Source organism: Pseudopipra pipra, chromosome 7 (assembly GCF_036250125.1).
Source record: "Pseudopipra pipra isolate bDixPip1 chromosome 7, bDixPip1.hap1, whole genome shotgun sequence".
Taxonomy (NCBI): Eukaryota; Metazoa; Chordata; class Aves; order Passeriformes; family Pipridae; genus Pseudopipra; species Pseudopipra pipra.
Genome location: NC_087555.1, coordinates 16,032,241 through 16,044,561, shown reverse-complemented (window position 1 = coordinate 16,044,561; position 12,321 = coordinate 16,032,241). Strand labels below are relative to the sequence as shown.

At 37.2% G+C, this 12,321-nt stretch overlaps 1 protein-coding gene across 1 annotated transcript in view; it reads right to left on the bottom strand.

Moving 5' to 3' along the window:
- TTN (titin) overlaps positions 1-12,321 on the bottom strand; it is a 244,337-nt gene that overhangs the window by 212,428 nt on the left and 19,588 nt on the right. Inside the window, exons 18-38 of the mRNA XM_064660725.1 lie at positions 12,076-12,288; positions 11,168-11,310; positions 10,357-10,559; positions 10,010-10,240; positions 9,202-9,446; positions 8,271-8,494; positions 7,989-8,153; positions 7,717-7,885; positions 5,476-7,166; positions 5,099-5,380; positions 4,564-4,830; positions 4,138-4,410; positions 3,769-4,032; positions 3,409-3,669; positions 2,620-2,880; positions 2,000-2,263; positions 1,647-1,907; positions 1,228-1,488; positions 537-797; positions 307-448; positions 52-217 (exon numbers count right to left, since the gene is read on the bottom strand). Coding sequence (XP_064516795.1) covers positions 52-217; positions 307-448; positions 537-797; positions 1,228-1,488; positions 1,647-1,907; positions 2,000-2,263; positions 2,620-2,880; positions 3,409-3,669; positions 3,769-4,032; positions 4,138-4,410; positions 4,564-4,830; positions 5,099-5,380; positions 5,476-7,166; positions 7,717-7,885; positions 7,989-8,153; positions 8,271-8,494; positions 9,202-9,446; positions 10,010-10,240; positions 10,357-10,559; positions 11,168-11,310; positions 12,076-12,288 — 6,247 coding nt within the window. The remainder of the gene's footprint in view (positions 1-51; positions 218-306; positions 449-536; positions 798-1,227; positions 1,489-1,646; positions 1,908-1,999; positions 2,264-2,619; positions 2,881-3,408; positions 3,670-3,768; positions 4,033-4,137; positions 4,411-4,563; positions 4,831-5,098; positions 5,381-5,475; positions 7,167-7,716; positions 7,886-7,988; positions 8,154-8,270; positions 8,495-9,201; positions 9,447-10,009; positions 10,241-10,356; positions 10,560-11,167; positions 11,311-12,075; positions 12,289-12,321) is intronic.

The following is a 12,321-nucleotide window of genomic DNA, read 5'->3' as shown; positions in this document are numbered from 1 at the left end:
TTTTTTGCTTGACATAGTTATGAAATATTTATTCATCTGTATAGGTCATACCTGAATATCTTTATGAACGGTTCTGATGCGAATGTCACGACCTTCCACTATCAAATTGGCACTGGATGTGTTTCCACCTGCTACTACAGTGTACTGACCAGCATCAGACATTCTTGTGGAAGGAATGATTAGACGATGGACATATTTCTCTCTCTGTATTTTCATCCTAAGGACATCAGAAAAGAAAATAAGCTAATTATTTCCTGGGGGAAAATGCATAGCAAAAGTTATTATGGTGTAAAAACAATCATTTACCTGTCACCAATCTGGAGTTCTTGTCCATCCTTCATCCATTGGACTTGAATGTCAGGTTCTGAAACTTCACATTCAAAAATAGCCCTCTTCTTCTCCACCACCTTGATGTCTTTAATATGCTTCCTAAATTCAATGTGACGAGCTAGGGCAGAAAAAAATGTAAAATGAGTGCCTTGATTTTAGTTAAGTCACTAGAAGTCACTAAATATACAAATCAAGAGAGCAAATACCTTCCACATATAAAGTGGCTGATGAAGCTGCTTTTCCAGCAACAAAAGTATATTCTGCAGCATCCCCAAAATGCACATTCCTTATGGAGAGGGAGTGTGTAAGCTTCTTTGTCCGTATCTGGCATTTATCAGTCGATTTTATTTCTACACCATTCTTTAGCCATTTATACGAAATACCTTCATAGTTAACAGTGACTTCAAATGTTATTGTATCTTTCTCTTCAGCATTGATGTCTTGTAGCATGGAGGTAATTAGGATGGCTAAAAGAAAAGAAATTGGGTTTTCCCTCATGCTGTTTTGTTTTATTTTATTTTAAATGCATGTTAACAGGATTAGAGATGTTTCAACTTCTTAAAGACAATTTTGGTAATATTAAAAGATAGGCTTTTTGTCCAGAATCAATACTACAATTAAATCTCCTACAACTACTGAATTACATAGGAACCCAAATTCTATCTCCTGTGGTGACTTGGAGTTTAGGCATGTTTGCCTAAACAAAAGAATAGGGTCTGACTTTCAAGTTTACTGCTCCTAGATCTTTTTTAATAATGCAGTTGAGGCTGTTCAGTGTTATTTCAAAATACCACTACAACAGCGCTGGTTTTGTCTCACTTGCACTATTTCCATGTGTTAACACAAATTCTATTATTGGTAACTGTAAAATATTCTGGTAAATTAATTTTTACATACGTTTTACAGTCAGGGTTGCACTGACTCTATCATTGCCACAGACAAACGTGTATTCTGCAGAATCTTCACTGCTTGTGTTCATGATATTGAGCTGATGGAGTTTCCCCTGGACCACTATTTTGAACTTTTCACTCATTTCAATCTCCACACCATTTTTCAACCAGACAGCAGGCACATTGAAATGAGAAACTTCACATTCAAAAGAGGCGGTTTTGGTCTCAGGGATTTCAATATTTTTCATGGTCTTTGTGATGTGTATGGCTAAGAGGGAAAGGAAAAAGAAAAAAGAAAGAATTTTTTTAAAGTCAGTATGCAAAAAAACCAAGGGTAACAGGCTCTGAAGTGTCAGATCAAGTTGTTCAATATGATTTGGTGTAACAATTCATATCATTGCTTTCTTACAAACTTACAATACTTACTTTCCACAAACAGTTTTGCTTTACACTCCATTTGCCCAACAAGAGCTGTGTATTCCCCAGCATCGTCAGGAGATATGTTGTGCAGCATAAGCTTATGAACTTTCCTTTGAGAGATCATCTTGTATTTATCACTTTGTTTCAGCTCAATATTTTTGTGGAACCATCGGACTGGTATAGTATCATGGGATACACTCAGTTCAAATGAGACAACAGCATTTTCCAAAGCAGTCACATCCTTTGGCTTTTTGATGATCTTTACAGCTTGAGGAAAAAAGTTAGCAAGATTCAGCAATGTATATGATGTGAATTTCAAACCACACATTACAGCAAATATTCAAATCACTTTGACTTACTTTCTACATGAAGTCTGGCATTTGCTCCTATTTTTCCAAGTTTAAAGCTATAAACAGACTCATCGGTCACCACACAGTGTTTGATTCTCAGTGTGTGAACAGTTCCTTTCACTGTAATTTCATATTTGTCATTTGATTCAAGTTCAACACCATTTTTAATCCATAGAGCTCCTTTCACATCAGGGTGGGTCAGTTCTACACTGAAAACTGCCTCCTGTGATTCTGTCACAGTCAGGTTCTTTAGTGTTTTCTTTATCTTAACGGCTAGGAAAATAAAGGAAAAAAATCAAAAAACCACAAATTGACAGAACAGATCAAAATTAAAAACTATAGTAAATATAATAATCTTAATGAAATTGAATCATGGTGTTTCATGTTATGCATTTATTGATTTATACAGGTTCCAGTAAAGTGGTGTGCTTGGAACTCAACAAGGGACCTTTACTTTTAGGATCCATGAGAGATGTTTGGTTTGAGATTCTTTATGTTTTGGGGTGGTTTTTTGTTGGTCTGGTTAGTTTTGGTTTTGTTTTATTTGATTTGTTTTATTTTGCCTGATCCAAGACACAGTGAGTGATGCTGGACTGAGTCTTAAAGACATCAGTTATAAAAATACTGACCTTCGACCTTCAGTTTGGCAGATGTCTTTGAGCTTGCTATTTCATAGCTATATTCACCCATATCATCCAGTTTTGTCACAGGGATAGTAAGCCTTCTCTTAACACCATCAGATTGAGCACGGTACTGATCTGTCATAGCTAATGGTCTACCATTTTGTAGCCACTGGCCTTCTGATTCAGGATTTGCCACCTCACATTCAAAAACAGCTGTCTGGGACTCAGCCACAGTCAGGTCACTGAGAGGCTTTGAAATGGCACCACCTGTTGGGAAGAAAAGGCACATGGTTTTGTCATGTTGCTGTTCAGCTTTCCCCCATACAAAAATGAACAGTAGATGCTGGAATTCTTTGCCCTAATTTGCAGCATGCCCATAGACATTATGAACTTGTGAAATATCAAGAATAGAGTATGACCTGAAAATTACTAAGAGATGTTTCTTAATTCCATCCTAGTTATTCTCACTTATTATTTTTATTATCAGCACAGGTATACTTAGCACTCAAGACAAAAACCCTCTGTTTTACATTAGTTACATCAAAAGCATACTACAGCATTCCTTACTATGGTTCTGATCATTTACTTAAAAGCTTTGAGAATTTAAATTATACCAATAAGAAAAGATAAGAGGAAGGGCAAGGAGAATGCAAAAAATAAAAAAAAAAAAAAGAAAAATAAATTAAAGGCAAAACCCCCAGAAACAGAACAATTGCTACAAGTACAAAATACAGTACCCTGGGCATTTTTTTAAATCACAGTGAAATAAAAACCTTGGATTTTAACTCTACTAACCTGCTACTATAAGCTTCCCAGACGTTTTCTTCTCTCCAGCATAAAATACATATTCTCCTTCATCATCTTTCATCATCTTCACCACTGTCAACTTATGTATTTTGCCATGTGCTTCTATTTTATACTTAGGACCAGCCTTTATCTGTTGGCCTTTGAAATGCCAAATTACATCAATTCCTGAATGGGAGAGCTCTACCTCAAAGGATACATTCTGTGTTTCAGTGCAGGTGATGTCACGAAGACCTCTAATAATCTCAATTTCTATAAAAAGAATAAATTATAAATATATTAGGTGTTTCCACGGTTTGGTATTTAAGGAAATTATTTCACAAAGAATTGTGCTTCTTAAAGGACACCTACGTTCAACTGTGACATTGCAACTTGTTTCAACTTTGCCAACCATTAGCTTATAATGTCCTTCGTCTGATGCATAGGTTCTGGTAAGCACTAGCCTCTGTTTATTGCCTTTGCATACAGCTTGTACACGGTCATCAGGTTTTATCTGATTATCATTTAGGTACCACTTGGAAGAAGACACATCAGGTGCTGAAACTTTGCATTCGAGGATAGCTTTTGTTCCTTCAACAACGTGAAGATCTTTTAGAGGCACCACTATTTCCACACCTGTCAAGTCACAAAAATATTCATCATGAAAAAAATATGCCTTTAAAAGTAATCCTAAAAGAGGCAAAAATCAAACACACCTTCAAAATCATGATAGTGACTTACTGTACACTGTGATCTGTCCAGTGGTTGACAGTTCAAGATCAGGAACACTGAAAGAGTAAGCTCCACTATCTTCCTTTGTTGCATCTTCTATGAGCAACATATGTGACTGTTTATCCAACACAATGTGAATACGATCACTTGATTGAATTTCTTGGCCATCTTTCATCCAGACACCTTCTGCATTTTCTAGGGAGACTTTAACTTCAAGTTGCACAATATCTCCTTCACAGACTTTTTGATCAGTAAGTCCTTGAAGAATAACCATGGGACGAGCTGTGGAATTAAATGAAGTTAATTAATACTTATAAGAGGTAAGGAGAATATTGAATATTAAAGCATTATGGGATACAATAATATGGCTATAATACATACTATAATGTTGAAAATCTATAATATACAAACAATATAAGTATTAGAAATGCTTACGCTTCATCTTCAGTTTGCATTGAGTCCTTTTTCCATCAACGACAAAGCTATACTCTCCTTGATCATCTTTATTAACATCCTTAATAGTGAGGATTTGACGACCACGGCGGGATGCAATCACATATTTAAGATTAGAAGTGAGTTCAACATCGCCATGATACCATTTCCCCTCCACGTCTTCTGGGAAAACCTCACATTCAAGTTCACCTGACAAGGATTCTGGTACTTCAATATCCTCAAGTTCTTTGATAAACTCCACAACAGCACCTACAGGCAAAAGTAATTACATTTGTGAATAAGCTTGATGATATACTCCTGAGGAAAACATTTCTTACTAAATGAGCCTAAGGAAATATATATATAGTGTAACCATTTTACATAAATATATCTCCAAACTGTCATTCTGGATTCTGAAAATATGAAAGCAGCTCAACATTTCATAGGGCATTGGACATCTGTTTAAATTGCTTTCTTTCTTTCTGAAGCCGATTTCACTTTAGCAGTATTGCATGGTACTGAGCTGCAAGCTTCTTACCTTCAACAGTAAGCTTTGCAGTAGTTTTTATGGATTCGTCTTCTACCAGTACACAGCTGTAGTCATCAGCATCATTCATATCAATTGTTAGTACAGAAAGAAAGTGAGCCTTTCTGTCTGAGTGCATTCTGTACTTGTCTCCAGAGTGAATCTCAATTCCATCCTTAAACCATTTCACTTTGACAAAGGGTTCTGATGTCTCACATTCAAAAGTTGCCATGGAGTCCCTTGATTTAGCAACAACATCTTGTAACTTCTGGGTGAAGCTGATTAACTGCTTGGCTGCAAAATAATATGTAATGAATCAACAGTGCACTGGCCATACAGACTTAACACACTATAATGAGCAGTGGGATGAGTAAGAGAATTTAAATTACCTTGTACTAACAGGAAAGCATGGCTAGAAGTTTCACCAGCTATATTGATTGCTTTCACCATGATGCTGGCAGAATCATCAGAAGTCACATCTCTGATGACTAATTCACAAACATTATCTTCAGGCCAGTACCAATACACACGATCAGTCCTTTCAATCTGCACACCATTTTTGAACCACTGGCACTCAGGATCTGGTTTTCCCACCACTCTCACACGGAAGTGTGCATCTGTTCCCTGGGCTACAGTCTGGCTTTGAATTCGTTCAAGTATCTTGGGAGCCTCCATGCTTGGACTAAGCTCCACCTTCCCTGGTTTGATTGTTGGAATGGTGATTTTGCCTTCAGGAGGAAGTGCTTTCTTCTCTTCCTCTGGGATCTCTTTGGTCCAGTGAAGAAGTTCTTCTTTTGTCTTTCTTAGCATTTCTTCATATGATTCATCTTTTTTGCGAGACTTAAGTTCCACAGCAGTGATGGCTTCATAGTAGCCCTCTTCTGTCCTACGCTTGAATTTACTACGCAGCTCTTCAGATTCCTCTGAAAGCTTCTCATGAGTGATTCTTTCAGCCCTTTTCAGCCTCACTACTTCTTTGGTTGTTGTTTCTGCAGGTTTGTCTACCTTCTGTACCTCAAAGAGAAGTTTCCCAGGTTCTGTCACTGCAGGCTCATGTTTGGGTTCAGGAGCACGACGAAGAACAGATCTGAAATCTTCCCTTTGCTGGATCTCAAGCTTCACCTTATGTTCAATAAAGCCTTCTGGATTCTCTGCAGTGACTCTCACCTCTCCTGTGTCATATGATTTGCAGTCCATAATATCCAGGTAGTAGATTCCATCATAACGGAGTCTAAACCTTTTGCTTTTACGGATGAGCTGTCCATTGAGGTACCAGTTGACCTTGGGCATAGGATAGCCAGTCACACGACAGCGGAATCGTGCTGTTTCACCTTCCAAGACTCTTGCAGGTTCAGGAACCAAAACAATTTCTGGTTTTTGTTTTTCCTTTTGGTCCAGGGCAACTGCAGGTAGAGCACCCTCATGGGCCATTCTTTCTAACTCTTCAATTCGCTGCAGTCCCCTTTTGCCTTCTGGCAGCTGGGATTCTTCCACAAGGCTTTTCTCATCCTTCACAATCAGAGTAGCAGAGGTATGGTCTGTACCATATTTGTTAGTCGCCCTACAAGTAATCACTCCACTGTCTCTGGAATAGGCTACTCCATAGTCCAGGCTGCAGTACCCAAACTCATTGATCATGCGGAGTCTGTTAGCTGCTTCCAAGGGTTTGCCATCATGCAACCACTCCACCACCATGGTTGGGTCACCAATTGGTGTAAGCCTGCATTCAAAGTGGGCTGGTCCAAATTGTTTGAGCCTTAGAGATGTGAGCTTCTTCTTAAAAAATGGTTTCTGTTGCTTTTCCTTGTCATAGAGATCTCCTTCCTCCCATTGTTCTTGACCATAACGCAAATGGAGAGGCTCTAACTCTGGTGCTGCAATCTCCTTGGCTTTGTAAGTTCCTTTTGGAATTATCAATCTCCTTTCTGGTTCAGGTTCTGTATGTTCAACTTCAACATTTACTTTGCAGCGGGTAGTGTCCCGCCCAGCTTTATTGATAGCAGTAGCAGTATACCATGCAGCATCTTGCCTGGCAGTAGATTCAATTTTAAGGGCAGCTGCCCCTTTGGTTCCCTCAATCCTGAAATACAAAAAAATAAAATTAAAAAAAAAAAAATTAACTGTTTTTCACTTTGTCATTCATTTTTGCCCTTCTTCAAAATTAGGTCAAAGGCAAATCTCTGGAGGTAGTAGACATGTTGTTTATGTTTCTTCATGTTTATGAGGCACATGCCTAAGAATCAAATAGATAAAGATAATAAAAACCAGTGTTGAATTAAGTGGCAGTTTGGCCTGCAGAGGACTTCAAAACCATAGGCAGAGAAAGTTCCCGAAATCTCCATTGTAAAAGCATTGGCTTTGCATAACACAACTATACAAATACACAAGCTGGAGAAAATGGAGTGAGTCCTACAAGTTATTTCATATCTCTAATCCTTGCTGCAATGTAAAAGCCCTTAGTGAATCCCTTCTCTGAAAGCAAGAGTATTCAGCACACTGTAGGAGGCATTTTGCAGGATGGTGATTATTAACTCCTTTACTTAAATAAAGTATTTTAAATAAAACAAAATGAAATTTCAATTGAAATAAAATTTAAGTTTAAATAAATATTCTAAAATAAAGATTCTTACTTTATTTTGGGGTATTTATGAGGCACAATGATGTCACTGTTCTTCAGCCATACAATGTCAGGATTAGGGTTACCAGTAGCTTTCACTGCCATCTCCAGTCTAGAGCCCTCCTTCACGCTGACATTCCTTAGCCTTTCCACAAAGTGTGGTCTGACTAGGTCTTCCTTAGCTGAAAGAGTGAAGGTAAGTTATCGCAAGAGGAAATGACGTGGCCTTAGTTTTTAATAGGAAACACTCATCAGACTCCTACAAAGAGCATGTACAGTATATACCTTCCACAGTCAGTGTCATTGAGACTGAAGCTTTGCCTGCCCTGTTCTGAGCAATTACAGCCCATTCTCCAGAGTCATCAGGCATTGCAGGGACAATGATCAGTGACTGGGTGCCATCTTCTTTAATCACTATTTTATGGGTATAGTCATTAATGACTTGTTGACCTGCAGATGCACATGAAAAGAAAACAGTTGCACTCAAAACAGTGTCTCAACAAGATGTAAAAAGCATGTAAGATGGTTTTTTATGATTATTTGTTGATGAAAATGAGGCTGATATACCATTATGGAACCAGTATGTCTCTGGCATAGGTCTGCCAACAACTTTTAAGTCAAATCTTGCTGTCTGCCCCTGTGAACATTTAAATGATGTAGGTTTCAGCACAAAAACTGGTTTATACAGTCTCTCCAGTTGTCCTTCATCAGTTTCTTCTAATCTGCGGGCAGGAGAACGAGAAGGAGAACTGCGGGCAGGAGACCGGCTTGGGGAGCGTGGAGAAATAGACCTGGAAGTAAAAGATAACACAGATATGTATGGCAATGTCATATAGAGAGGGGCTGACATGATAAAGAGATTTCAACTTTTGCCTTTATCATAATTTATTTAAAAGAGTTTGGCCAACTTATCTTTGTGAGAAATTTTGACAAATTATTTTTTATTTCCAGCCGATTTTCTTTAGATTTTTGAAAGGAATTTGTATAGCTGAATTGTATTAGGATATACCACAGCGAGGGAAATTTTGGGTATTGGATACTGCACAGATATAATCCTGTGTACATTTGCGTGGGGGTGTGTATGTGTATGGAGACTGAACATGGCAACACTTGATTTTTTTCTGTCATAGAAATACAGCTATTTCAAGGGCAGGAAATAATAGCTGCACACTGCACTAAAACTCCAAGTGCAGAAAAGTTTTTTTCCAGAACATTATTACTTCAAGCAATAGATATGGTTATTGACATTGTAAATCTGATACTGTGGCTGGATATGCATGTGAATGATAGTACTCTGGGATCTGCATCGCTCATTAAGAAGGCGAATCACGCAAAGAGTTGGCATGTAAATCAATATAAGTCATGAAAACAGCATTTAGAACTTTTCCAGAAGTATGCAAACTCCAATCACTTAAGCTGTTTAACTGCTGAATAATGAGTTTTTGCTGTCTATCACAGCAAACTGAAGTCTCATGAAATTATATTACTGTGTACCTACCTATATCTTTTCATAGCTTCTGGTCCTGGCATATAACCTGGAGTTGCTGTTGGTGCAACTGGCTCAACATACAGTTTTGCTGAGCAAATCGCATTTCCTTTCATATTGCTGGCAAAGACAGTATAAATTCCTTCATCTTCAGGTAAAACAACAGGCAAACGCAGACTGGCACTGCCATCCTGCAAAACTTCCATGTGGTAGCGCTCTCCGTGCCTTATGCGTTTACCATCTTTATACCATGCAACCTGCATGGAAAGAAACAAAGGACTGCTATGTGAACTCTCCTAAAGACAAAGATCCAGTAATGACCCATACATACAACATACTACAACTTCTAATTTTTCAGCTGATGCATCATCATAGCCCATGTATATGTATTAAAACATTAACATTTTTACTTGCAATAGGTAAGAATAAACATGTTTACAACAGTAGCCTGAAACATGAGTTTTGGAACTAGGAACAGATATATAACCCATTTTGATGAAGAGCAAAGTGACCTAGACTGGACTGCTGCTGTGTTCCCCACATGTCCGGGCTGCCGCAGAGACACTCAGAAACAAGACCAACTGAATTGGTAAACCTAACCTGACTCTGAACTGCCTAACCAACTTAGCACTATTCTATGAAGGGCAAAAGAAAAAAATCAGCTTAATATCAATACAGAAGACTGGATTTCCTTTGAGAGCTGCTGTTTTTTGTGCAGAATGTAGAATGTCTGACAATGAGATGTTTTCCAAGGTATTTTTTCTAAGTATACCACCAGATGATTTTTTTAAAAAATTTAAGTTACACAGATTTGGGGTACCTTTGGCAATGGATATCCAGATGTCTTGCAGTGGAAAGTAACTCCTGTCCCTTCAAAGGTTCTATAATTCTTTAATCTTAAATCAAATCCTGCTTGTATAGCTTCAGATTCAGAAATATCAACCATCATCTCCTCTCCATCTTCTTCGAGTAGTTCATCTAAGGTAGTCTTAATAATTCTGAGTTCAATTTCCTTGATAAGTCTTTCTTCAAAAGAAGAAATATGGAATTCCTATACAGAAAAGCAAGACCATTAGTTCTCTGTGTCAGAAAATGACCTTGTAAATAAATTATTTGTATGGTATAACATCAGCATACGAAATTATTAGTATGGAGTGCTGGACATACCTCATCTTCCACAAAAGTTCTGACCACCACTGTATCTTTTGCCATTTTCTTCCTAATTAGAGCTTGTTCTTTTTCATACTCTTTTTCAAAGTCACCATATGAAATAGGTGGGGCTACCTCAGCCACTTTAGGTTCCTGTACATATGCGATCATCTGAGTTTGATACATCATTTCTTGTGATTTTATATAGGCTTCGTAATCAGCTAAGAATTGAGAACACATTAATTTTGGTAAGTTTTTTGTGGTTTTCTCTGGATGGAACAGCAAAAACAAATATAAACTTATTTTACTGGTTTTGGTGATTCAGGCAGACTTTCTATCTGTTTAGCTAATAAATACAAATTGCAATACAAGGTAAAAGTTTTACTGTGCTATTTAGATGTTCTAGTTCTCAAAGTGGACACACCTGTAGAGATGATTTTACTATTTCTTCACCATGATTCTGTCTCCTGCTAACTTCATACATTTTTACAGGGCAACTAAAATAATATTAGCAACTTTCCCTCTAAGGAACAATGTATTACTGGATTAACCTTCTTTCCCCACATCACTCTCTCAATATCTTATGTAGAGTGTTATGTTTGTCAACAGAAGAGTTCCAATAGCTACAGATTCTAGCAAAGAATAGTCCTTTAAGAACCTGATGCCAGATACTTGGTCTTTTAGAAACAGAGCCACCAGGTCTCCCTTTATGTTTCTTGAGCTGAATAAACTAAGCTGCCAAGATTTTGCAACATATCTGAAAATCTTTTTCCAATTTTAAAGTTAAGTTTAAGAAGTATTTTTCCCATTTCCTTAATCTACAGTGTACCTTCTTCTAGTAAGGAGACCGTTGCAGAAGCTTCTCCATGAGTATTACGAACAACAATAGTGTATTCTCCGGCATCGTCGGCAAAAGTCATGGAAATTTCAAGTTTGCATTCCCCGGTTTCTCTTTTGTGACTCACTTTGTATCTATAGAAAACGTAAAAGTAAAAAATCTCTATAATTCTGATGAACAGACATTTTAGTGAATTTGCTTTTAGTTATACAGTTAATGAGAATCGCTCCTAACTTGTACAAGACACAAAAAGAGAAAGTTTTGCAGGCAATTCTCACTCAATGAATTTGCAGGACCATATAGGAAAAGAATAACCATACTGAAACTAGAGTACTGGTCTACTTTCATTTTTTGTCACTAAACAAACAGGATCCAAACACCAGTACTGAAATATCAGAGGTCTAGTTATCAGACAAAATATAATGGTATATGCTGTGTGCACACAGTTTGTCCTAATATGGGTCATTATAGCATGATTATTTCAAGAATGCTACAAATGTAAATTTTTTCTCAGCTAGAAAGTGTGTTGCTTTCCATGGACAAAATTTGCATGGACAAAATTTGCATAGACAAAATGCAAACATTGAATAGACAGAATAAAACAAATGCAAAACTTCTTTCTGATTTATTTATAAGGATATGTAGTATATCTCATTTTATGGTCTTTTGAATTTTTTTAATATTTTAAATATTTTAAACATTTTAAAATTTAGTGGCTTTCTGAAGTCACACATTAAGACATGATCCTTTAATATTTCCATTTAAAAAAACAAAATTTCACAAAAATCAATGATGTTATTTGGCTCAGCATCAGTAAGGAAATAAAAATTACTATAGTATCAATTAAATATTCTTAAAAATCATGTTTAAGCAGTTTTTGTGCATTGTATTCAAAGTACCTGTAGCCAGTCGTTAGAGGAACTCCACCTTTTTTCCAGTAGACATGTGGCTTTGGGTTGCCCCCTACTTGGCATTCAAATATAATGCTCCCACCTTCAATTAATTTATGCACCATGGGTTTTCTTATGAAGAAAGGAGGTATGGGTTCTCCCGATACTTCCTCTGCTGCAGCAGAGACATCTTCCATTACAATGTCCTTTGTCTCCACATAGCTGAAATAAGATTTCAGGGCAGGTAAGTGAGCT